Source organism: Bos grunniens, chromosome 10 (assembly GCF_055505025.1).
Source record: "Bos grunniens cultivar Pamir isolate PY7600 chromosome 10, Bosgru_T2T1.0, whole genome shotgun sequence".
NCBI lineage: Eukaryota > Metazoa > Chordata > Mammalia > Artiodactyla > Bovidae > Bos > Bos grunniens.
Window position 1 is genome coordinate 67,689,681 of NC_141174.1, and position 25,865 is coordinate 67,715,545.

Below are 25,865 nucleotides of genomic sequence, written 5' to 3' on the forward strand. Positions count from 1 at the left end.
AAACAAGTAAATGGAATAGGATATTGCTCTGTTAAAGGATTATAATTTATTGCTCAGCATACTTCTGACGTGAATTTTTATATAATACACACAAAAATGGCCAGCAGCAGCTGCTGGCAGGTAATGTGGAATAAACATGTGGAAGGGTAGGGTTCTGTTCCCTAGGCGTCTCTTCATGCTCTGGGGCACCATGAGTGAGGGTGAATGTGTGTACAGCTTGGAGGACCACCTGGTAATGCAGCCCCTTCTGTGATCTGCTTGCAGAGAAGTCAGCCATCTGAAGGCCCCCCACTCTAACGGGTAGGCCAGGTGCTCGGTGGCGCCATTCTTCTCATCTCCACCCCCAGAGCAGGAGTTAGGCCAGCAGTGAGAGGCCTAAGGAGACAAAGCTAAAAACTAGACACAGAATGCCTCTGGGAAGTGTGCTAGGCTGGATGATGGCCCTGCAAAGATGTCCACATCCTCACCCCTGGGAACCTGTGACTATGGTATCTTATATGGTAAAAGGGATTTTGCAGATTGATTCTTGAGATGGGGAGATTATCCTGGGTTATCAGGATGGGCCCAGCATAATCACAACAGTCCTGGTAAAAAGGGACAGGAGGGTTAATTCGAGATGGAAGGACAGAAATGTAGTGCAGAGGAAAGAAGATGCTACCCTACTGAGTCTGAAGACGGGGAGGAAAGGACCACAAGCAGGCATGCAGGAGGCTTCTAGGCGCTAGAAAAGGCAAGGAAGTGGATTCTCCTCCTAAAGCCTTCAGAAGGAACCAGCCTCACCAGATACCATGATTTTAGCCCAGTGAAACTGATTTCAGGCTTCTGAATTCCAGAAGTGTAAGATAATAAATAAGTGTTGTTTTAAACCATTTAGTTTGGTAATTTGTTACTCCAACAATCAGAAACTCCTACAGGAAGCAAATGAAATCATAGAGATAGTTTGGCAGAAACTAAAGCCATAGATGCTGATTTGCTGTTGAAGCCATGACTAGGCGCCCTCCACTTACAGGCGCTTTTTGTCTCCTTACCTGTGACCAGTCATACATGATTTCTGCTGTGATTCCAGCTGACCAGAGTTTCTGGGTTAGGTTGATGGCCCTGGACATGGACATCTGACCAACACTTACAACCAGGAGGTCACAAGAGCTTACTGTAACCTGGATCAGAAACATTGATTACATTTAGAGGAGGGAGATTCCGGGCATGTAGGTGAGACCATGCAGGCAGCACTCATATGGAAACAGGCACCTTAAAATCACGTACAGCAACATAAATGCACAAGTCTTTGCTTCAAAATGACATGGTAAAAAAAATGACACAGTCAGAAAATTTTTATATTAGTCTTTTAAAATAAAGGACTTGAAATTATTTCTAAGTCATTAGGAAGATATTCTTTTTCTCTGGAAAAACTAATCTTGCCTGAAACACAGAGGAAAAAACCATTTCTTTGTAGAATTATGATCAGAAGGCTTTGATATGAGTCTGTTAACAAGTGTAATCTCTCACATTTACATAGCATATTCCAGTAAGGAGAGTCTGGCTACTGGACTAAGGTCCCCCAGGTAGAAAGCAGAGGCTAAGTATCGACACCAAGATTTAGGCTTGCCCCTCACAGCAAAGACAGTCTCCCTAAACCTCAGTCTATAGCTACTACATCTGGGGCTCCATGTGAATGACTGCAAAAGGAGAGCCATCTCAGAGCATGCTAGAAAGCAGAGCTGGTACTTACAGGCTCTTCCATGTTGAGGACAGCAGTGGTTATCTTGTCTATGGCTATGCTGACCCCGATGGCAGTAGGAACTGGCCCCAGAGCCTGTGGTCCTCTAAACTGGGGAATCTGGGGAGAGACAGGCAGCTCTGGTTATGAAATGGAGAAGAAAGTGTGATGATAGGAAAAGCGATGATTTGGGGGCATGCACTCTAATAGCAACTTATCAAAGGGTTCAACAAAATAAAGTGTGTAAGAGTGTGTGTGTGCGTTGTGTGTGTAGCAAGAGAGAGAAGCAAGCATACCTGCAGATTCAGGAAATGTTAATGAATGCTGCACCGAGCTCTGCACTGTTCAATTTGGCAGCCACTAGCCACATGGGGCTTGAGCATGTGAAATGTCTAATCCGAACTGACGTTTGCTGTATATGTAAAACACGCTGGTTGCAAAGACTCAGAATGGAAAAGAATGTGAAATAGCTTCTTAATAATTTTTAGATACTTGATTACATGTTGAAATAGTATTTGGGTATACTGGGTTAAACAAATGCTAACTGTGAAGACTTAGAAAAAATGTAAATAGCTCCTTAATAATTAAAAAAATTTTGATTACATGCTTACATATTATTTTAGATATATTGTATTAAATAAAATACATTATTAAAATTAATGCCACCTTTTTCTTTTTACTTACTTTATGTTACTAGATAATTTAAAGTTGGATACATAGGTTCTGGACCAAGATGGGTAGATATACTTCTCCCTGTTCCTCTAAGTACAGCTAAAACCCCTGAACACTACAGATAAAGCAAACATAAGATGACTCTGAGAGTGGAGAGAAGATGGCAGGCTGACCAGGGACCATGGGGTCCGAGGAACCACATGTGGTGAGTTCCCTGGGTTTGGTTTTTGCCTCTTGTACCCAGGTCTGAGTGCTGGAGAAACTGTCATCCCAGAAATGCCAAGAAGAACAAACAAAAAAGCCCCAAAGAAAATCTGATCTCTCTGGTCAAAAAAATCAAGAAAGGGGCAACCCAGCAAGATAAAAAATCTGTAGACAATACTGGCTCTGGTTGGCCAAGTGTCACAGAAGCAGCACAGACACTCCCACTCATGATGGCCGAGTGGGGTCAAGACATTCCCCCTTACCCAGAGAGGCCCCACCAAGTCCCAGGAGGGTGGTAGCTGAGAACACTGAGGGGAGCCGGGACTTTCCTGTCTGGGAGTAACGCTTCCCCTAGTGGTGTCAGTGGAGACCAGGATCCCCAGCTTCCACCCCACCCAAGTGGTAACAAGGTACCTCTCCCCTCTTGGGTGGTGCCAGAGGACGCTGAATGGAAGCTGGAACTTTCACCACTTTCCAGCAGTAACAAGGCCACCTGCCAACTCCCCCACCCCCCAACCCTCCACTACATATCAGTGGAGGCCTATGGGAAGCAGTAACACAGCACCCCTCCCACCCTGGGGGTGTAGAAGGAGGCCGAGCGAGGAACCTGATCTTCACTCCCACTGACAGCAGGAAGGGGCCCTGCCTCCTCCACCCTGCCTCCACTATGCAGTGTCAGAGGAGGCCTAAACTGGAAGGTCTAGGTAAGTTCTAGAGTCTAGTCACGTAAGACTCAAAATGTCCAGGATACAACTGAAAATCAGGCATCGTAACAAGAGCCAGGATCTCAAAGTGAATGAGGAAAGGCAAATCGACAGACACCAACAAAATGAAACAGATGTGAGAATTATCAGACAAAGATTTTAAGGCAACTAGCATAAAAATGCTACAATAGGAATCATAAATGGGCTTGAAACAAATAAAAGAAGGTAAAGTCTCAGCAAAGAAGTGGGAGACAAAAAACTCACTGGATGGGCCCAACAGCATAAATGGAGATAACAGGAAAAACAATCAGAGAAACTGAAGATAAAATCACTAAACAACAGAGAAAAGAGACTGTAAAGAAAGATGTCCCAGAACCATAGGAGCATAACAAAAGATGTAAATTTGTGTTACCAGAGTTCTAGAAAGAGAGAAAAAAGAAAGTAAAGCTGAAAAAATTGTGGAAAAAATAATGCCTCATACTATGCTGGATAGTGGTCAAAGTTCCAGCTTCCCGTTCAGCTTCCTCTGGCACACCCCAGAGGGGAGGAGGGCCTTGTTACTGCTTGGGTGAGGGTGGAAGTCAGGGACCCTGGCCTCCACTGACTCTGCTGATGGGGGGCGTACTACCCTGAGGCAGATATGGAAGTCCTGGCTCCCCACTGAACCTTCTCTGAGGCCTGCTGGCGCTTGGGAGGAGGCTCATTAGCAAAAGACAAACCTATAGATTCAAGAAGCTGGGAAAAATCAAATAACAGGACAAATCCAAAGAAAGTCCTTCCAAGACACGTAACTGAACTTCAAACTAAAACCAAAAAACAAAAAAAATCTTAAAAGCATCGAGAGTCATCTTTCATATAGGCGAAAAATAATTCAAATAACCCAGATTTCTCATCAGATGGGTAAATACAGTAAACTTGCTTCTTTTCTTGAGTTTTTCAGAGTTTGACACTGGAAGCAAAAAGCACAACACTGTCTAATGTGGACCTCAGTGTCTACTGAGGAAATATTTAAGACAATCATATATAGGGCATGGGGTAAAGGACATAAAGGAGTTACAGTTCTATTAATATATTCCACTGTATCTCAACTGTGGTGGTAATTACAGGAATCTACACATGTGATAAAAATAGCCCAGAATTAGACACATACAGTATGTGGAGGTCCGTGTCCTGGGTTTGGTATTTTATTATGGTTATACCAGCTTTAACCATTGGAAGAAACTGGATAAAAAGTACACAAGACCTCTCTGTACTATCTTTGCAATATCCTGTAAACCTATTAGCTATTTACACAAAAGTTAAAAATAGTACAAAGGCATTTCATAAGACATTTCTATTCCTAGTTGAAATACATATAGGTGTTCAATAATACCAGTGATTCAATTTTTCTGTAGTTTCAAAAAATTTCTTCCCTGGTGGTCCAGTGGCTAAGATTCAGTGCTGCCAAGGCACAGGGTCTGAGTTCGATCCCTGGTTTGGGAACTAGATTCCATACACCACAACTAAGTTTGCATGCCACAACGAAGATCAAAGCTCCCACATGTGGCAGCTAAGACCCGGTGCAGCCAAATAAGTAAATATTACAATAACAAGCTGAGGAAGAAATGCCCTCACCAGCAGGTCGTATCTACCACCAGCTGCGAGGATTTCAGATATAGCCCTTTGCCTCCGTCTGATGAATGCCACAAACTGGAAGATGATTCCGCTGTGCTGCTGCACCTTGTAAACCAAGCCCAGATTGATCAGGACCTGCCAAGGGAAATGCCACACGGATGTGTCAAGGGCTCGAGATTTAAAGAGTGTGCAATGCTGAAGACCCCATTTTCCATCATGAACATCAGAACAATCTATTTAGTATAAACAAAATATTTGGTACACAATCTGTTGGACTATAGCCTACCAAGTAAGAGGAGCTCTGTTCTCTTCAAGAATAACCACCTCTCTTGAGGCTGACATAGTAAGAATTTCCACACAACAGGAATTGTGATGCTCGCAAAGAAATTCTGATATAAGCCAAAATTATTACTAGGTGTCAAATGTTCCAAAATGTGGAAAGCAGCGTTCTACTGGAAAAATAAAACACTAAACTAGCATTAATAAAATAAAACCCATTTCCTCCTTGTGCTATTATTAATGCTACAAATTGGCGCTGCCAGAATCAAACAATTGCCAAACCTGTAACTTTATGCCAAATTTCTTCAACAGTCCAACGACCTCCTCCAGATCTTTTAAGCCGTACTTCACCAACTGGGCAACACCTGTTTTCTGTTTTATTAATGAATTTATGGTTGGGGTTAGATCTTGCAGCTCTCCCTTCTGCTCAATAAATTTGTAGAGTCGACACAGCTGGAAAGCAAGGAGGCAGTTAGCTTCCAAAATCCATGGCAAGAAAGACTCACTTTGCTGCATGTTTCCTAAACACAGGGGGGAGTGGCAGAGCTTTTGCACCTCCAAAAGGGTAGATTTTGTGGTCAAGGCTAATTTTAGTCTTTTCCACAGTCCCCACTAAGGATTATTGTTTTCCAACAACTCTAAGGCACCTCGAAGAAGTGCTCTAGGTCCCTACTCACAGTTCATTTTTAGTCCTACACACAGTGAATGCTCACCCCAGCAGAGCAGACCCTGACACTAGCAGAGCCTCCATTATATATATTTTCAGGCCAGTATTGTTCCTCTTTGCCTACCTCATGCTCGTGAAATTCCATGGCTACAGGCACGTCAACGAGGGTCAGGAAGGCAAAGTCTGACTCGTTCTAACACTACACTGAGTTAGGATGGGAATTCCCTGTCCTCCCTTGAATAATTCCTACTTGTAGACTTGAGATGCAGTTTGGATACCACCTCCTACAGGCAGCCCCTGCTGCCTTCTCTTCCGGCTCAGACCTTAGCCCAGATCCCAGCTCTCCGCAGTTGTACTCGTTGTCTTCGCCAGGAGGGGGCAGCAAGCAGTGATCTATCTGTGGACCAGGCACAGGCCCTGGCCCAGTGCAGTTAAAGAGGAAGTAACTATGATCATAAAACCAGAAAAAAAGACTCCAGGGGCTAACGTGGAAACTAAGAGGCAAAACTATAGCTACTTTGAGACTATAGGCAGATAGAACCTGGTTCATCTATAAACAGGTACATGGAATTGAAGAGCTGAATGAAGACTTATGAATGAAACTTAAGGTAGTTCCATAATCATAAATCACTTGTATTTTTAAAAAATCCCAAAGTGTTAATAATTTCTTTAGTATCTTAAAGATAACATTAAAAAATTTTATGTCTTTGATTTTATTTTTTTCTTAATAAATTTTTTTTAAACATTATCCCATTAATTGGAGAAGGAAATGGCAACCCTCTTCAGTGTTCTTGCCTGGAGAATCCCATGGACAGAGGAGCCTGGCAGGCCCCAGTCCATGGGGTCACAGGAGGCAGACACGACTTAGTGACTAAACCACCACCACCACCCCATTAATTAACTACCAGAAGCATCAGAATTTACACCCCCAGATTCTGGTACTCAACCTATCACCAACTAACTCCATGTAACCTGGGATAAGTCACGCATCTCTTTGGGCTTTAGGTGCCTCATCTGTAAACTATGAAGACTGGGCCAGATATTTGAAACTTACCTGCAGTATTTCTACTCCCTCTTCTAATACTCTTAGGGTTTCCTTTTAAAATAAGAGAGTACCAAATGCCTATGCATGTTAAGTCACTTCAGTTATGTCCGACTTTTTGCAACCCTATAGCCCATCAGGCTCCTCTGTCCATGGCAATTCTTTAGGCAATACTGGAGTGGGTGACCATGCCCTCCTCCAGGGGATCTTCCTGACTTAGGGACTGAACCCGTATCTCTTATGTTTCCTGTGTTGGCACATGGGTTCTTTACCACTGAGCCACCTAGAAAGCCCACCAATGCCTATATTAGATACTAATTTTTCCATTTTGCACTAATCAAACACACAACTTTGAATTAATGCTTAATATCAAATGACTGGGTTTCTCAGGTGGCACTAGCAGTAAAGAATCCACCTGCTAATGAAGGCACGTAAGAGGCACAGGTTCAATCCCTGGGTTGGAAGATCCCCTGGAGGAGGGCACAGCAAGACACTCCAGTACTCTTGCCTGGAAAATCCCATGGACAGAGGAGCCTGGTGGGCTAGGGTCCATGGGCTTGCAGAGTCGGACACGACTGAAGCGACTGAGCATACATGCACATGACTAATGGATAGAAATTCAGCAAAAAGCAAAGAAGCTGACATTTTAGCAACCAATATGGCTATCTTGTGCAAGCGTGAAGTATTTTGAAATGTGATATTAGTTCAGAGAACCTTTTAGGCTTGAACCCTTTTAAGGAGTCACTGAACTGGGCAGTTTCTTGGACAGATTCTTTGTGTCATTTACATACGGGACTATTTCTGCACATGGCTATGTGCTGTGTACATATCTAGGGTATTGCATAAGTACTGTCCTTTGTACTAGAATATTTATTATGCCATTGAGTCACTCTGTAATTATTAATACCTCCTATAATAGTTAACATTTAAAATGTAATCTGGTCTAATTTCCAGAGTTCCTAGCGCTATGTATCTGGTTTACTTTCCCAACCTGCAAACTATTAATATATGAGTGAGTTCTTTAAACTGTGACACCCCGTGAAAGTTGTGAGCTGAGGGTAGACACATACTGGATGAATCCCCTCATGGCTTTTAAAGGCCAGTATGAAAGAAGAAGTTGAAAGCAGTCTGTGGACTCTTCCACTGATATCTCTTTGCATCCCTAGCACTGTGCCTGACACGTGGTAGGTGTCCTAGAATCTGAGTAACTCCGCCTGGCCAGCGTACCAGAAATCCCTGTTGTCTTTTTCTTTTCAGGGACTCAGTTAGGTCAGGGTGACTGGCAAAGATCTGGGTCCAATCTCATGCTTGAAGAGAGAAAGGACGAACCTATTTACCCGGTGAGATTTTCCTCACTGCCAGTGAGATTTTAGGAGTAGGTAATTCCCCAGAAAAGCCAGAGCTATAATGCAGCTCTGAGGTGCTGGAAGACCAGGAGGTGGGGGAGGCCTGTGAGGTGGAGCTCTGGGTCGCAAACGATCCTGAAGAATCTACTTCCACAGAGGCCGAGCAGCCTGAGGTATGCTTGGCAGGAGGCTCCACTGAGCACAGCCTTGGCGAGGAGTGTGAAGAGAAGGATATGGTGTCAGGAAAACAGCATGGAGACGCATTCTTTGATCATGGCCCTGATTTCTCTTCCCCTAATTCCAGATGTTGCCATGGCACCTACTTGAGGGAAAAACTGTCTGAGGTGGCGGGAAGCGCCGCTGCCTGACTGCAGTGAGAATTTGGCGTTTTCTGGAATCACAGCGTTACAGAGAGAGCTGTAATCACACCATTGAAAGATACTTACACTACTTGACGACAAGGATAGATTACAAAATTTAGCTTCCACTTCTCTCCTCGTCAGCTTTTCTGTCTAATGGAGAAGAAGGTAACAATGAGAACAAGATACAGTTTCCAGGGTAATTCTGACAGGTGTAGCCTTCATTTTGGACAAACTGCTCCTCATCATGAAAAATGGATTAACTGATTAAAAGACTTTTTCCCTCCACAATTCATATGAGCTATATAACTAACATTGCTTTAAAATGTGGGAAAGATTGACGGCAAGAGAAGAGGGGGCAAAGAGGATGAGATGGTTGGACGGCATCACTGACTCAATGGACATGAGTCTGAGCAAACTTTGGGAGATAGTGAAGGACAGGGAAGCCTGGTGTATTGTAGTCCATGGGGTCGCAAAGAGTTGGACACGACTGAGCGACTGAACAACAATTCCTGACATAAAAGAATTAACAAGGGGAGAGCTGTACTTGCTGAATGGTGAGGTGACCCAGAGGAAGAGAGGCTTACCCAGGGGTGCTTATGCTAGAGTCAACTGATCCATATCCCCTAATGAAAGTCACGTGTGGACAGGCTCCGAGTGCCACCCCATGCTGCCAGGCAGCCTACAGAATATGAACAAGAGTGATGGGAAGCCTCTGCACCATCCCTGGGCTTTCTGCCAGCCTCTCACTGACACTCTGTTCTATCTGTCCCTGTCAAACAGCAGCAGCACTTTGGGAGGAGAAAAGAAACGTAAAGAAGCAAACACTACAGTTAGGACCCTTGATGTGTCCCAGGCAGATGAAATAAAAGCTGGTTGAGCTTTTTAGTGTACAAAAACCAGTCAACCATTACGAACTTCCCCAGCTTATCCTGTCTTAATCATAGGCTGTCTGGCACTGCTAGTGACTGTATCTTCTTGATGTTCTTATTTATTATAAAAATAATATTTAAAATGAAAAGAAATTAGAAAAGATAAGGAAGGATTCACCTTCACCCCAGCACCGTAATAATTAAGATCTTCACTGTCCTCCCTTCAGGCTTTGCACAAATACCGGAAGGTAATAAATACAACGATGTGGCTGAATTCGGAAGGGCAATGGGAGGTGATGCTGCCCCAGTCTCACATAAATGAGGTGATAAACGAGGCCCCAAGAGAAGTCTAAACCAGTCTCCCCCAGTCTATAAATGACTTCACTGATAAGCTCAGACAGGCTGGAAGAATTAAGGGCAGGACATAAGTCTTTTACTATCAAAACTAATACTCCCTTTCTTGGTCTCTCTAAAGGACAATAACAGTGCTTGTGAGATTAACTTAGGCAAGTTAATCTTCATAAAGGGTTTAGAACAATGCTTGGCACATATATTCTGAGCACAGTGCATGCTTAGTAAAGGCTGACTATTTTTAAACTTATTACAGGCAAGTATCAGGACCAATTACTTAGTGAGGCTTTTGCCTTAAGAAGCAAGTGAGTGAAGAAGTTTATTATCTTATAAATTAAATATGATAATTCAATCTTCAGAAGTTACCCTTGCAAACACACCATGGAGGTGTGCTACTAGTGACTAGTAGCACAAGGCTTAGAACAGAACAAAAGCTCAACCAATACTTGTTAACTACTGATGGAAAAACAAAAACAAAACTGCTGGTAGAATCAGAGCCATTGCTTCTTTTACCTTAGAGCAAAGAGGGGAAGGAGATAAAATTCCCAATTCAGTTTTATGGTTACATGACTAAGAAAATTCTCAAGCTATTATTATTATCCTTCAATATCAACTCAAAGGAATTAAGTGCTTACCACAGCATCATACAGAATAACATAGACTTGGCTGAGTTTATCTTCTGGGATCCCACAGTGTAAGAGTATTGCTTTCAGTAACATGGTATGGTTCAAGTAAATACTGTAATTTCTTTCCTAGGACAGAGAAATTATTATTTTCATTATAAAAGCAACACAGGCACCTGACGAAATCTAGAATCTTATCCCCAATTTACCAAACTGACACAATGGAAGGAATGAATTCTAGCATATTGCCTTTTAGTTTACTTTTTCATATATATATTCTTCTTACACTGTTGTGGTCAGAGTATAATATATTAATAATTTAATCTTTATCGTACACATCAGAAATACTTTCATCTCCAGCTACGTTCAAAACCCTGAGCAAGGTGACACAGATTTCAAAGTGGGAGAAGACCTGGGTCAGTACTAACTGACCTATACGCCCAGCTGGTGGAGTATAAGCACACAGTCAGGAGCATTCACAGGGCGGTGAGCTGTGCACTGAGCCAGGTGCAGTGGGCTGCACAGACAGTGGCCCTGAAGGAGCATCTCTGCCTGGAGGAAACAGCTGGCAACTAGCACGTGGGTTCTCGTCTCACGTGCTGTGACAGCTGAGAAGAAAAGGTGGCTGGCCAATCAGGGAGGTTGCAGGCAGGCTCCCGGGCCCCCACTGCAGCTGGGTAGAGAGGTCTATCTGGACAGGGGTGCACAGTGACTGATGGGAGGTCACTGTGGAGAGGGTAAGAGGGGCGTGTAGCGGGGATGGGGAGGGAAGGCCAAGGAGAGCAACCACTGAGCGCACAGTGCACTCCACTGGCTGGGAGTCCACAGAGACCACACAAAGTGAGGCCAGTTGTTAAGAGTCTGGGCGGGGACGTCCCTGGTAGTCCAGTGGTTAAGACTCTGGGCTTCTAATGGTGGGGGCATGGGTTTGATCCCTGGTTGGGGAACTAAGGTCCCATATGCCATGCAGTGTGGCTAAAAATTTTAAAAATTAAAAACTGTTGCAAATCAACTACACTTTGATTAAAAAAAAGAGAGAGAATGCATTCCATGTAATCTAAAGCAATAAGATAATTAGTACATATTTTTTGAAAAAGAGCCTGGGCGTAGGAGGGAGCTGAGGGTTCCCAACATGCTCAAAGTATCCTAGGATTCTTAGCTGAATTCCTCAAATTTTGGAATGCATGGAGAAACTACAGCTTCCCCCCAACCAAAGAAACAAAAACAAATTCATTTCTTTCTAGGCGGAGGTAAGAGCATGAGACTGTCTCAAAAGCTACATCAAACTTTCCCAGGGGCTTGAGTAACAATGTGATTCATGGCCAGCACTATCTGAGGAGCAGTTCTGTGGTCCCATGGAATCTGGTGAAGGACTCTGTCTAGTGGGATAACCTTGGGATGTTAGGGTATGGGAAGGAACCTGAAGTGCTGGAAACTCCTGGATGATTTCGTAGATGGTGTAGATGATTTCAGCGGTGGGCAGCGAGCTGTTGGTAGTAGAGGTAACAATATCAAATGCACACTCCAGAAGTTCTTTGGGATGAAATCGGTCTAATTTTCGAGGTCTGAACACACGTTCTATGCAATATCTGCAGAGAGAAGCCCGCATTTCTAAGGTCATTGCTTGCTGGAATTACATATGTATAAGAGATTGTTGAATAAAAGAAATAATATGGAAAAATCAATTAGTGGTATGATTAAGAGAACGTAAAGATAGATTTGCCCAGAATAGTCATGCTTTGTATCTAGGTTCCAATTCCCAGTGTTGCCACTATTAAGCAATGGGGTTTATTTATTTTTTTAAGTCTGAAATAGACATGAAATAACACAGAAAAATAATTTTATCATGAGTGTTTGCTTTCTACACAGTGATGCCCACACTTTATGATTAGTAACTGTTTACTTGGAATTGAGAATAAAGGCATGTAAAGAGCTTTGACTTTGTTCAGGAAAGGAGCTGCAAAGTCAGGTGCCTTGCTGACAACAACATCGCTCCAATTTATGCAGATCTTGGTGTTTGCCCCTGTGGTACGTGAACGAAAACCTTTCCCCAGTGGTAAGTGCCTGGAGGTTCAGCACTCCTGCTGGGTTTCCTCCACTTCTCCACAAGCTGTTTTTATTCAGTTACCTGTGCAGGCAGTTTTCACACAGAGACCACTGGCCACTTGTCCTTTTGATTAAATTTTAAAAGGGGCCATCTGTGATCAAGAACAGCCAGATGTTTTTCCAAGCAACCATTTGTGAAAGTACTTGGTCAAGTGGCTTGGGGACATTTAGAAGGCAGAGAAAAGACTGGGAGTCTCAGGCTGCCACCCAAATGCAACATTCCTACAAACAGGAGGATGCCAGTCTTGATCATAGAAAGGGGTACTGGCGCTGGGCTTTGTGACCATTTTCCAAGCTCAGTACTTTAAACTCCAAATACTTGACTGTGTAACGATCACTGTAGATGAAATACTCTTTTTGGGTTTCTTCCCCACGTGCACCAAATGAACCCCCATTTTTTCTTACCGCTTTAAATTCAATATATTATTTCTCGCCACATATCTTGCAAAAGGAACCTGAAAAATAAAGTTTCAAAGGTCAGTATCAAGAGGTGCCAACCACTACTCCTTTTGTTTTTTTAACCTTTGAGTTTTAAGTCACATACCATAGAGTTCACCCTTTTAAAGTTTACAATTCAGTGGTTTTGAGAATGTTCACAAAGCTGTGCAATGCTCGTCACTCACACTCCTTGGAATGTTTCTGAGTTGGTCAGTCAGCAGCTTATCTCACTGCTGGATGTAACACCAACCTTATTCGCTGTGGCATTTCTTAGGTTCTTAAGTTTGAGAAAAAAATCACTTTTAGTAAAATATACTCTGCCAAATTTTATTCTGTGCAAGTTATATGATGACCTGTGAATTTTTTTTTAAGTGTCACATAATACTGCAGTCAAAATGGGTATTACCTCTTACAAATTTCCTGACTTTCTCATAGATCTTACAGAGGAAATTCTTAGTAACCACCCAGTAATAATCACCACAGCTTATAAAACCATTACCAGATTGCTTCAAGAGATCTGACGTGGTATCATTAACTAATAGGTCAAATTCTGAAAGGGCAATTATTTTTTATTTGGAGGGATTTAATATATTTGCTCACAGAAAGAAAGCTTATGTTTAACAATCTGCATTTTAGTGCCCTAATGTCTAGACAATAAGGAGCCAGTTTTAAGTATAGTTATGTAAATGTTTGCCCTCTGTACTTTCTCTGCTGCTGCTGCTAAGTCTCTTCAGTCATGTCCTGTCTGACTCTGTGCGACCTCATAGATGGCAGCCCACTAGGCTCCTCTGCCCCTGGGATTCTTCAGGCAAGAATACTGGAGTGGGTTGCCATTTCCTTCTCTAATGCATCAAAGTGAAAAGTGAAAGTGAAGTTGCTCAGTCGTGCCCGACTCTTAGCGACCCCATGGACTGCAGTCTACCAGGCTCCTATGTCCATGGGATTTTCCAGGCAAGAGTACTGGAGTGGGTTGCCATTGCAGAGCCCAAATCTGATATGCTACCTACTCACCTCTCACTCAAAATAATCCCAAACCACCTAACTTACTGCAAAAGAAAAACTAAATCCAAGGGCATAGAAGGAATTTCCTCTTGAACCATAAAAGCAAAACATGTTCTTGCAATATGCTGCAAAACACAGATATGAAAGAAAGACAATGTCCTGATTCCAGACCTCCCTCCAGAAAAATACAGTCAAAAGTTCAAGTTTTTGACACTTCAGTCTGGGGATACAAACAAGCTGATATGTGTCATTATTCACACGAATGTGGGAGCACTATATATATCTCAAACATACCAGGTGCATTCAAATACCCATCTTTGTGCACATGCTCAGCTGTTTTTTTTTTTTTTTTAAACTTTTTTCTTTCTCTGTATAATAAAAATGGAATTGTTCAATTCAGTTCAGTTCAGTTGCTCAGTTGTGTCTGACTCTGTGACCCCATGAACCGCAGCATGCCAGGCCTCCCTGTCCATCACCGACTCCTGGAGTCCACTCAAACCCATGTCCATTGAGTCGGTGATGCCACCCAACCATCTACTCTGTCATCCCCTTCTCCTCCTGCCCTCAATCTTTCCCAGCATCAGGGTCTTTTCAAATTACTCAGCTCTTCACAGGTGGCCAAAGTATTGGAGTTTCAGCTTCAACATCAGTCCTTCCAATGAACACCCAGGACTGATCTCCTTTAGGATGGACTGGTTGGATCTCCTTGCAGTCCAAGGGACTCTCAAGAGTCTTCTCCAACACCACAGTTCAAAAGCATCAATTCTTCGGCGTTCAGCTTTCTTTATAGTCCAACTCTCACATCCATACATGACCACTGGAAAAACCATAGCCTTGACTAGACGGACCTGTACTGGCAAAGTAATGTCTCTGCTTTTTAATATGCTGTCTAGGTTGGTCATAACTTTCCTTCCAAGGAGTAAGCATCTTTTAATTTCATGGCTGCAATCACCATCTGCAGTGATTCTGGAGCCCAGAAAAATAAACTCAGCCACTGTTTCCCCATCTATTTGCCATGAAGTGATGGGACTGGATGCCATGATCTTAGTTTTCTGCATGTAGAGCTTTAAGACAACTTTTTCACTCTGCTCTTTCACTTTCATCAAGAGGCTCTTTAGTTCTTCACTTTCTGCCATAAGGAATTGTTAGGTAGTTAGATTAGGAAAAAGGAGTCCAGAATGAAGTGGCTAAAACACAAAGAAGGGAAAAGCCCGTGAAAATAGAACAAAGGAAGGTCTGAGGACTGGAGTGAGAACCTCAGGTGAAACAAACAGCCCTCCTGGCTAGCCCAGTTTACATAGGGCAGGCTCAGGGGGAGGAGAAAAAACATATAAAGAGAGGAGCCAAAATTGAGCCTCTGGCTTCTCTTCTCTTTGTGTCTTTTGGGTCCACCCGCCCTCATGCCTTGAGGGTGTATTTTCCTTTCCTTGCCAAATAAAACTGAGCTGTAACACCAAGCTGTAACACTGATCTGTCCATCACTTCAAATTTTTGCTGTGGTGAGACAGAACCAAGGAAATTACACACTCTCCCGACATAAACTGAGCTGTAACATGGAGCTGTAACACTGGTCCATCCATCACTTCAAATTTTTGCTGCGGAGAGACAGAACTGAGGAAATCACAACCTCCCCTGAAAGAATCATATTACAGTTCTTTTGAAACATACTTTTTTTTCCAGCTAATAGGATACCATGGATATTCCTACAGATCAAATATAGATATGGATCTATCTAAATATATATGCATTTTGATATTTTACCTCTTTAATATTCCATAATAAATTATTCAGCCATTTTGCTACTGATGCAGTAGCAGTTTTCAGTTTTTGACCACCATGATAAATTGGAAATGGATGTCTTTTTAATATTTGTATACCAATGTGTTATTTCTTTAAATAAATCCCTCAAAGTGGGATTGCTAGCTCAAAGGGTGTAGTATATGCATTTACTTCATTAAATATGTTCAGATTACTTTTCTAAAGGTTCAGCAACTTACATTCTCATCAGCAATATATTAAAGTACCTATTTTCCTAAACTCTAGTCATCTGTGGGCATTAAAGATTTTTGCCAGTCTGAGAGGTGAAGTTCAGATACCTTTGCTTTGTGTTTCCTTATTAGTGAGGTTGAATATCTGTGAGAAGATTATTATCCCCATGTATCTTCTCTTCAGAGAACTGCCTGGTTATAGCCTTTACTCATCTCTCTACTTCTAAGTGCTTTCTGTACAAGAGGAATATTAACCTCTTGTCTGTCACATGCATTTACAGTACAGATGGGCTTGTTAGCAGCCAGCACCATGTGAGTGATCAACCAGTAAGCGTGCTGCTGTCAAAGGGAACCCTGGGGATAAGAAAGCAAGCATGAGCAGACTTCAGCACACACACTTAGCAGGGACACTTGCTGTTATAAGAATTCAACTGTTCTGGACATTAGCGTATGGGAAATGTCTGGGTTGGCCAAGTTAGCCTGCTATGATCACCTGGAGGAGCTCAACACTGACGTGCACACGTGGCACCTGCTTCTACGTAAGCACTAAGGTGGATGCACACACGGTCAAAGGTTTACCATGATGCTGTCACCCTGATAACTCTCTTAAGATTATGTTTCCTAGAGGTGACATTAAGAAAATAAGCCTGGGGGCAAGAATGATTGGTGGGGGTGTTCCTTTAATATGATACCAGCCCTGGGACCAGGCATGGCACCCACACTGTCAGCAAAGCCTCCCAGCCTCACCCGCAGGTCGAAAGGCAGCATCACCAGCATCCCGCTGTGGTCCATGAATAAGGCAGCTTCGTTGTGCTCATATATTTGTCTGTTTCGGGGAAGCAGCAGTGGGGTACACAACTGGACAGCTCCTACACCAAATGAGAAAGAATAACTGGTCACTGTTTCTCATGCTTTCCAGACACAAATTAAAACAAACACAAACGTGACAGTTAAGAATCTGCCACCGGGACTACTGAAATCACTTTATCTTCAATTCTCTAAGTTTACTAATGGAAAGCTCATCTAAGGTTAGGTTTGTTAATTTAGTCACATTTCCTTTTTTTTTTTTTTTGGCTGCACCACACAGCTTGCGGAATCTTAGTTCCCTGACCAGGGATCGAACCCAGGCCCATGGCAGTGAAGGCACTCAGTCCTAATCACTGGACTGCCAGGAAATTCCCTAGTCACATTTCTGACTCCACAAACCAACTGTATTTTACCAGCGAGGTTATAATACTCAAATCTGTTTCCCCTCCACAAGTTGAATTATAAAAATAAGCTTAAACGTCATGGGTGTCAAGTGAGTGTAACTGAATTTGAAAGTAAAGCATGGCTGCACCCAAGTCCATTAACATGACTTTCTGAAGAGGAAACAAAATGTCTTTTGAGAAGGCCCATGTTTTTAAAAGAGGACATACCGTGTCTTTTGAAGATGCGGATGATGGTTTCACACACGTGCTGCTGTATCTTGGCTGTGCGGATGGAGAAGCTGCCCTAGAATATGACCAATTCAAGTGTCATTGAAGCCTGATCAAAGGGATCGCCCAAAATATCTTTCTGTGGCTTGTCATATGCATTATATTACTTATTCCCAAGATCACAAAACAGATCTCAATGAGTCACTCCTCTTTTGAACATATTCAGGAAAGGAGCAAACCACATGTCTTGCAACATGTCCTATTTTGGGAAGGCTTCCTCAGTTCAAAGTCCAAGCTCTCAGCAACGGTCATGTGTGCCTTTCAGAGACAGCTAGTCCTACACACAACTCTCCGAAAGAACTTTCAGAGATACTGTGGCAGTCAAACATCTAACAGCATCAAACCCCCTCCCACAGACTACAATATTTCATAGTGGGCCTCTTGAAAGCTACATGGCATTTATATATTTTGTAAATAACTTTCTTTTTCATTTTTTCTTATAATAAAAGTAGCATTATTTCACTACAGAAAATTTATTAAAGACAATAGAGAAGCAAAAAACCAACAATTAAAAAGTCAACCATAATCCTGTAGATATCTAATATACCAGTGAAGAAAAACCACTTAGCCCCTGAAATCTATACTGATCTTCCACAAACCTTACCAGGACTTTCTCTGCTACTCTTCAAATTCTACTTTAAGCATATGGAAATGTATACAGAATACAACAAATATCTATTATTAACTCACCCAACTTTATAAAATTTTAACATTTTGCTATACCGTTTCAGACTGTTTTTGCTTTTAAGAAAGAAAATGTTGAAGTCTCCCAAACCTGCTTGTGCTTCAGAAGCCACCTGACGAGCTTTTAAACTGAGATTCTTTTTGTTTATTTATTTATTTGGCTGCAGTGGGTCTTAGTTGCAGCACTCAGGATCTTAGTTCCCTGACCAGGGACTGAACCTAGACCCCCTGCATTGGGACCATGGAGTCTTAAACACTGACCACCAGGGAAGTCCCTGAACAGAGATTCTTGAAGTGCTTCACACTTATACTCCAAGTCACTGTACTGGATGTAGGGCCTGAGCCTCTGTGTTGTCCAAGGGCCTCACAGGTGACTTTAATGTGTAGCCAGTATTGGGAGCTGGCTATTTGACCTGGCCATCTGGGCCAGGGCTTGGTCTCTAAAAGCACCACTTCTTACCCTCTTTGGTTAGGGGGTGGATCAGGAACTCCTACAAGTAAGTGATTAAAAGTGTGGCTCTTCCTAGAATAATGCACACACACACATTTTGCATATATAGACCTCAAACTAAGAGCTTATGTTGGACCAGGACCTACGGTATAGCACAGGGAACTACAGTCAATATCTTATAATTGTTGTCAGTGGCTAAGTTCTGTGTGACTCTTTGTGACCCCACGGACTAGCACACCAGGCTCCTTTGTCCTGTGCCATCTCCTGGAGTTTACTCAAATTCATGTTCATTAAGTTGGTGATGCTATTTAACCATCTCATCCTCTGCCATAACCTTCTCCTTTTACTTTCAATCTTTTCCCAGCATCAGGGTCTTTTCCAATGAGTCGGCTCTGCATATCAGGTGGCCAAAGAACTGGAGCTTCAGCTTCAGCAACAGTCCTTCCAGTGAATATTCAGGGTTGATTTCCTTTAGGAAACAACCTATAATAAAACCTATAATAACCTATAATAAAAAAGAATCTGAAAAAGAATATATATATATAACTGAATCACTTTGTTGTATACCTGAAACTATTACAATACTATAAATCAACGATGCTTCAATTTAAAAAAAAGAGAGAATTTATGTTGGAGGCATTAAAGAAACCCAGGAAAATTCAGGAATGGACTTGATCCTTTTGTAGAGCGGGTAAAGCTCTTTCAAGCCATGGCTTACCCCACCTTCAGTATGTCACTGTCGTAGGTGTAGTCGATGGCAGGGGAGATGCGCTGGGCGAAGATCTGGCCCATCATGGTGCGGTAGGCCTTCCCGTCCACGTTGGCCAGGGTGTGGTGCAGCACCTCGTGCAGCTCCGATTCCTCCATCTGGGGCGGGGGCAGCAGCTCGCTCTTGAGCAGTTCTGTGGCCGTGGGCCGCTTTGCCGGATCGTGGTTCAACAGCCAGGAGATGACAGATTTCTACAATGCAATACTGGGGATGGGATGCGATGGATGGTGCTCGGGAATTCTCCCAGCAAGCTGGTGTTTGGTTCAGGTCCCAAAGGACACACTTCTTCCCCTTAGATGGTCCATTTTAGTTGGTATTTCTTAAATTTCTGAATTTGTCATTTCCCCCCAATAGTTCATTATGGTCACAGGATTGTGCAACTAGGTAATATTAATATAATATCTTTCCTAAAAGGTAGAGGCCCTTTTTGTACTTCACTGTTATAAAGGACCAAAAAACCTTCAACAAAGACATAGAAGCAAAAGTTAGGCCTTCTAAACACACTGTATCTAAAATACAGCTTTTTTGGTACAGTTCTTGAACCACACAAGATACAAGAACATAAAACAAGTTATTTTAGGTGCCCAATTTTAGTAGAAAATATAATGCTTAAGAGCTGCTGGAATCCCTAAATCAGTAGAAAACATCTTGTTTTTATGTTATCTGTATTCATACCATTCCCTTGAATTCTCTTCTGTTACTCATTTATTATACCTTCATAGCTACTACCTAATTAAGCAGGGAACTATTTGAATAAACTATAGTTCCCTGTTTAAACCTTTGAAAGGCCCCAGAATGATTCTGTAATTCTCTTGTTTATAAGGAGTTAGAGGAATACTTGAGATCAGAAAACCTCAATATAGATGAATCTCATTAAGCATCTTTAATTACATATCTTTAAAATATCCTCCCCCATAATCCTTAACCCTGGTTGAGGCTAGAATTAAAAACACAGATAATTATTTTTCATATAAAGAATGGAACTGATGTGATATAACTTTATGAATATATATGTTAAATTAAACTGGTAAAAATAATATCCTATTCAGCAAAATCGATAGTAATACTTAATTTCTGTATGTGGCAGTAACTGTTATACTCAGTCAATAAGCATTTTCTATGCTGCCTTCTTGCAGATAAAAAGCAACAATGTGATATGGAAGGCAGCAGCGGCAGTGGCTGTGGTGGTTAAGTTTACACAGTTTATATAAGGTTAAGTTTATATATGGTTTTATCTGGTTAAGTTTCTACAGCCCAAGTGCAAATGCTCCAGGGTGCCCAGTAAGTCCTTGTGCTAGGAGGACAATCACTGTCTTGAGAAATGGTATGTATAGTTGTGCTTATGTCTGCAGTTTAACTACAACACCACAGGAGCCACCATGTGGGAATACTGAATAAGACTGACCTCATTACAGGGAAATGCTATGATTTGAGTATTTATTTATGACACCCTAAAAAATACAGGGAACAACTCAGTTCAGATCAATGATAATAGCTAGTAAAAGGAGAAACACGACTCAATGTATTTTTTAATGTATGCTCAGTCACTCAGTCATGTCCGATTCTTTGCAACCCCATGGACTATAGCCTACCAGGCTCCTCTGTCCATTGGACTTCCCAGGCAAGAAAACTGGAGTGAGTGGCTGCTTCCTCCTCTAGGGGATCTTCCTGATGCAGGAATCAAAACTTGTGTCTTCTACACTGGCAGGCAGTTTCTTTACCACTGAGACACCTGGGAAGCCACTTTCTAATGGTTCTTCACTAATTCAACATTTGAGGCAGAATGGGTCCCTCGAACCATAAACAAATGTCATATGTTAAATGCTATCAAATTATAGGATGTTTGTACCAATATAAAATAAAGGATATTTAATATCTCTATTTTACAGGGGAGGAAAATTAGTCTAAAAAAGTTAAGTCCATCCAGATACAAAACCAATAATCAAAAAGTAGCAAATTAATGCAATATTCTAGCTAGGTTTCTGTTCTCAACATTAAAATTTAAATAAGGGATTTCTGCCTTGATTATAATTGTTAAGAAATCAGTTTAAGGAGTAAACTTCTACATGACAAGAGTATTAACCATGGAAGGTTCCTCTAAGACAAACAGCCAGCACTAAGAAGAAAGGCACACCAGAAGCACTATAATAAATTCACTAATGATTATTCCTTCATATTAGCCAGATGCTAATAATTTACTCTGACATACATATACTATAGGGGCTTCCCAGGTTGCGCTAGTGGTAAATAACCTGCCTGCCAATGCAAGAGATTTAAGAGATATGGGTTCGATCCCTGGGTAGGGAAGATTCCTTGGAGGAGGGCATGGCAATCCACTCCAGTGCTCTTGCCTGGAAAACCCACAGAGAAGCCTGGCGGGCTACAGTCTATAGGGTAGCAAAGAGTCAGACACAACTAAAGCCAACTCAGCAGGCACGCGCGTGTACACACACACACATATATTTACAGTATGGGGGAAAATTATTTTGTTTAAATTACTGTACCATCTAACTGTCTAGTCTTCCCCTTTACAATATAAGCTACTTTAACCAATATAAGACAGGACAAAATTACAGTTTCAAAATGTATTTTCTTTTTCTTAAAGTTTCAAGCTTTATCTCAAACAATGAGCTGTAAGAGTGTTCTCTTTCTTCAATAGCTAAGCCAAAGGTCCAAACAGTACTTCAAAAGCATGAGGAATCACAAAAAAGAACCCTGTAGTTTGTTAATTTTTTTATGCCAGCCCTTGGCATTTTTACAGTGTTTTTCAAGTCTAAATACATTTTAAGTACTCCATCTTTTGATATTTTCCCCCACGTTGTTCCCACGACACAAGAGAATGAGTGGCAGAAGATTACTAATTGAAGAAGAAAAATAGTAATTAAAACTCCAGAGTGAGAACACAGTAATTAAAGTATCAGAAAATTACCTGCTTTGTATGCTCTCCATCATCAAAGTCTTCTGGAAACTTAGGCGAAGTGGGCTAAAAAAAATATTGTATTCAAATCAGCAAGTGCTTGGCAGGCTGCCACATTTTCACAATAAAACGTGAAAGCATTTTATTCACCAGAGGTAAGAAAATCAAAGAGAGAAATGAAAGTTTGCTAACAAGGGGAGATGGACAAGACACTCATCTTGAAATCCAATGTCCATCCTTCCAAGGACATACGTATTATTTTAACACTAACTTCACCCAAATGACAGCCTAGGTGACAGAAAGCACCTCGTTTGAGAACAAAGTATTTTACCATCTAATGGCTTCAGAGAAAGACAAGAGTAACCTTATTAAACAAACAAAGGTAAAAATACAAAATGGTCAACACAGAGTAAGAAAAAACCAACGTGAAAATCTCTACCCACCCCCTCAAACTTCTCACCTTTCTGGTAAATAAGACCTCAATCGTAACATTAACCTGGCAGTTGAGATATTCTTGAAATGAGGCAACAAACATGAATTTTAGACTAAAGAAAGGCACTTCACCAATGAAGAGCATTCCAAGTCAAGGCAAGGACACAGTAATCTCTTTGTTTCCTCTGATACATGATGAACACAGCTGCCCACGCTGTCCTGGCAGTTAAACTATCAAACTCCTTCCTGAGATACCTCACAGGGTATTCTTAGTCACACTGTATGTGATTAATACCAACAGACATGCATACTTGGTTCTGCTCTAGGAAGGAAGAGGAAGAGTCTTCATCTCTCTTACACAGGAATATGTGAATCTAAATCTTCCTCACTCTATTCTCCCCTCATCTTAATGCTGATGCCCATGGGCACCCTTGACTTCACACACTCCAACATTAGTCCCTTTTAGTTTGGGAAGAGGCAGGGATCAAACCCAAGAAGACTGAGGGAGATCTCATTGAGAAAAAAATTCAAGTGGCTGATTTTCACCCCAGACCCCACTTACCTTCTGGTCATAGTGGTATTCTTTAGGCATTATTATATCTGGTACATTCAGCTGGAACTTTTTAATTTCTAGATCTAAATATTTGCTATCCTTATAACCCCTTCCCACTGCTGTAACTATATTGATATTATGCAAAATTTTAAAATTCCTTTGTTTTAAAATCAAGAGGAAATCTCAAAATATTTTTAAAAAGGATTACCTAGCAATATCTCCCCAAATAAATCAATTTGGGGTAAGTTTCTTATCATTGTAAGTGCATAAGCTGAGATGAATTTCCATTTATTAGAAAACACAGAAAATTATAGCAGGACAACCTCTTTCTATATTATAAATAACAGATAAATACCCGGCACTGAATTCTAATGTCCATGCTAAGATTCAGGTTACTGGAAACAGAGGCACTAAATAAAACATCTGATACATACATCTCTGAGCTGGTTGAGAACAAAGATTCTTTCTGAGGCTGTGACCATGGGATGATAGGACATCTCAAAGAAGATAATCCCCAGGCTGAAGAGATCCACTTTCTGAGGAGGAAAAAGAATTACATTTAGAGCCTAGATATGAAAGCATAATCCAATAGGGAATTAGAGGATGAGCACTGTTAGATGGGATAATGTTCACCTAAGTGAAAAATAAACCATATGAGAAAAAATTCACTCTGTCCTATAAAAAAACAAACAAACCTGTAAGTATAAAATATAGATGATATTTTTATATTTAGATGATAAAATATTTGGCATGACTTCAACATTTTTCTTAAAAGTTGATTGTAACTGGTTCAGCCCTACCCACAGACATAGATAACCCCTGGCCACACACTGAGAATAATTATTACAGAGCAAGGAGAACCGACATCTTGAAAAGAGTTAGCTTTGTATCTTTACAGGGCTTCTGCGGTGGTTCAGTGATAAAGAATCCACCTGCAATGCTGCAGATATGGAGACACAGATGCGTTCCCTGGGTTGGGAAGATTCCCTGGAGTAGGAAATGGCAACCCATTGCAGTATTCTTGCCTGTAAAATCCCATGGACAGAGAAGCCTGGTGGGCTGCAATCTATGGGGACACAAAGAGTTACGACTGAGCAACTAAACAACACGACAACAAAACTGCATTTTTACTGATCATCTCAAAAGGAAAACACAGCACAATCTGCATCTGATAGCAAATATCAGCCACTGATTGCAAAGCCATACTGATGAGGGCAGAAGCATAGCACAACAGAAAGATCGTGTGACAAATCCCCACAAAATATGGAAATACAAGGAAAGAAGGTAAGGCAAGTCAGTGCAGAGTCTCAGGTAGGCAGCTGCCAAGGGGAAGAGGATGTTCAGAAGGTCCTGTGCCTGTGACAGCCGAGCACAAAGAGGCCAAGGGTGAGACTGCTCATGGTACACTGCACGCAGGCACAGAAGCCGTTTCCAAGGAAAACTTGAATGCAGTTGGACTCAAGGATTAGTAGGACAGCCTCTCCAACCAGTGACCTCCAAAGTCTTAAAAACAAACATTCATCCTGTCATTTCCTACACGTTAGCTGTAGAAAAACGTGGAATATACACAAAAGCACCAAGAATAAAATAGAAACCATCCATAACCCCACTGCCTAAAGAAATTTACAGTTGATGGCTAAGATATACCCATTTTGTGCCTTTTAAAAAAATATCTACACACACACGCACGCACGCACTAAAACTAGAAACACAGTGTCATCTGTAACTTTTATTCTAACACAAAAGAATATTTTAATACTATCATTTTTCTAAAACGTGATTTTAATGACATATTCAATTACATGGAAGCCCCATAATTTAACCAGTTCTCTACTTTTAAACACTTACAATTCCGCCCTGTTATAAACAATGCTGTGACAAGCCTCTTTCACACCAATCATTTTGGCTGTCCCTGGTTGTTTCCTTAGGATACATTTCAAAAGGTGGAAAAGTGCTAGGCCAAAATCCTTTCAAGGATTCCATTATCCTCTTGCAAGCTAAACTGGAATGGTGACACTGAAGGTGCCTCCCCTCCTCAGGGTGGGCATGTCCATCTCTACACGCCCTCATCCTCGCCTCCACTCTGTCACTGCCTGGTGCTCCCCTGTCAGAATCAAAACCCACACTAGAGTTGCCACCACAAGCTTGAAAATACGCTTTGATGCAGACTGCCTGCCTCATGTATTTTAAAAATTTACCTCTATGGGTCTTGCCCTAAGCGATCTCAGCTGGGCTCAAGCTTTTAAATCCCATCTGTGTGCTGGTGACTCTCAAATTTATACCTCTGACTTTGACCTTTCTTCTGAACTTGAGTCTTGAGTCTTCAGCAGCAGACTGGACCTCTCCAATCGGATTTCTCATCTGGCATTTCCTTCTTAACGTGCCCCAGGCAGTTTTCTTTGCCATCCTCTCCTCTACCTCCCACGTCTTTCTTCAGGGTTCCTAAGCTCAGTCAACTACCCTTCCCCTAGCCGCTCCAGGCAGAAAGCGGAGTATTGTCCTGTTTCCCTTCCTTTTCCTCACCCAACACCCACTCCATTAGGAAAACCTGTCACGTTCCCTCCAACATGTATCTCATATCTGCACACTTCAGAGAC

At 41.8% G+C, this 25,865-nt stretch overlaps 1 protein-coding gene across 5 annotated transcripts in view; it reads right to left on the minus strand.

The window, feature by feature from the left end:
- EIF2AK4 (eukaryotic translation initiation factor 2 alpha kinase 4) overlaps positions 1–25,865 on the minus strand; it is a 97,177-nt gene that overhangs the window by 14,633 nt on the left and 56,679 nt on the right. For 4 of the 5 annotated variants that reach the window (XM_086321940.1, XM_086321939.1, XM_086321941.1 and 1 more), the window contains 13 exons: positions 23,703–23,804; positions 22,296–22,349; positions 19,321–19,557; positions 17,403–17,478; positions 16,732–16,853; positions 12,962–13,011; positions 11,871–12,039; positions 10,463–10,579; positions 8,692–8,757; positions 5,473–5,643; positions 4,912–5,046; positions 1,730–1,837; positions 1,029–1,157 (listed from right to left, as the gene is read on the minus strand). In XM_086321940.1, coding sequence (XP_086178066.1) covers positions 1,029–1,157; positions 1,730–1,837; positions 4,912–5,046; positions 5,473–5,643; positions 8,692–8,757; positions 10,463–10,579; positions 11,871–12,039; positions 12,962–13,011; positions 16,732–16,853; positions 17,403–17,478; positions 19,321–19,557; positions 22,296–22,349; positions 23,703–23,804 — 1,536 coding nt within the window. Of the gene's footprint in view, positions 1–1,028; positions 1,158–1,729; positions 1,838–4,911; positions 5,047–5,472; positions 5,644–8,691; positions 8,758–10,462; positions 10,580–11,870; positions 12,040–12,961; positions 13,012–16,731; positions 16,854–17,402; positions 17,479–19,320; positions 19,571–22,295; positions 22,350–23,702; positions 23,805–25,865 lie in introns of those variants that run through there. The other variant, XR_015134953.1, reaches the window with a different exon arrangement.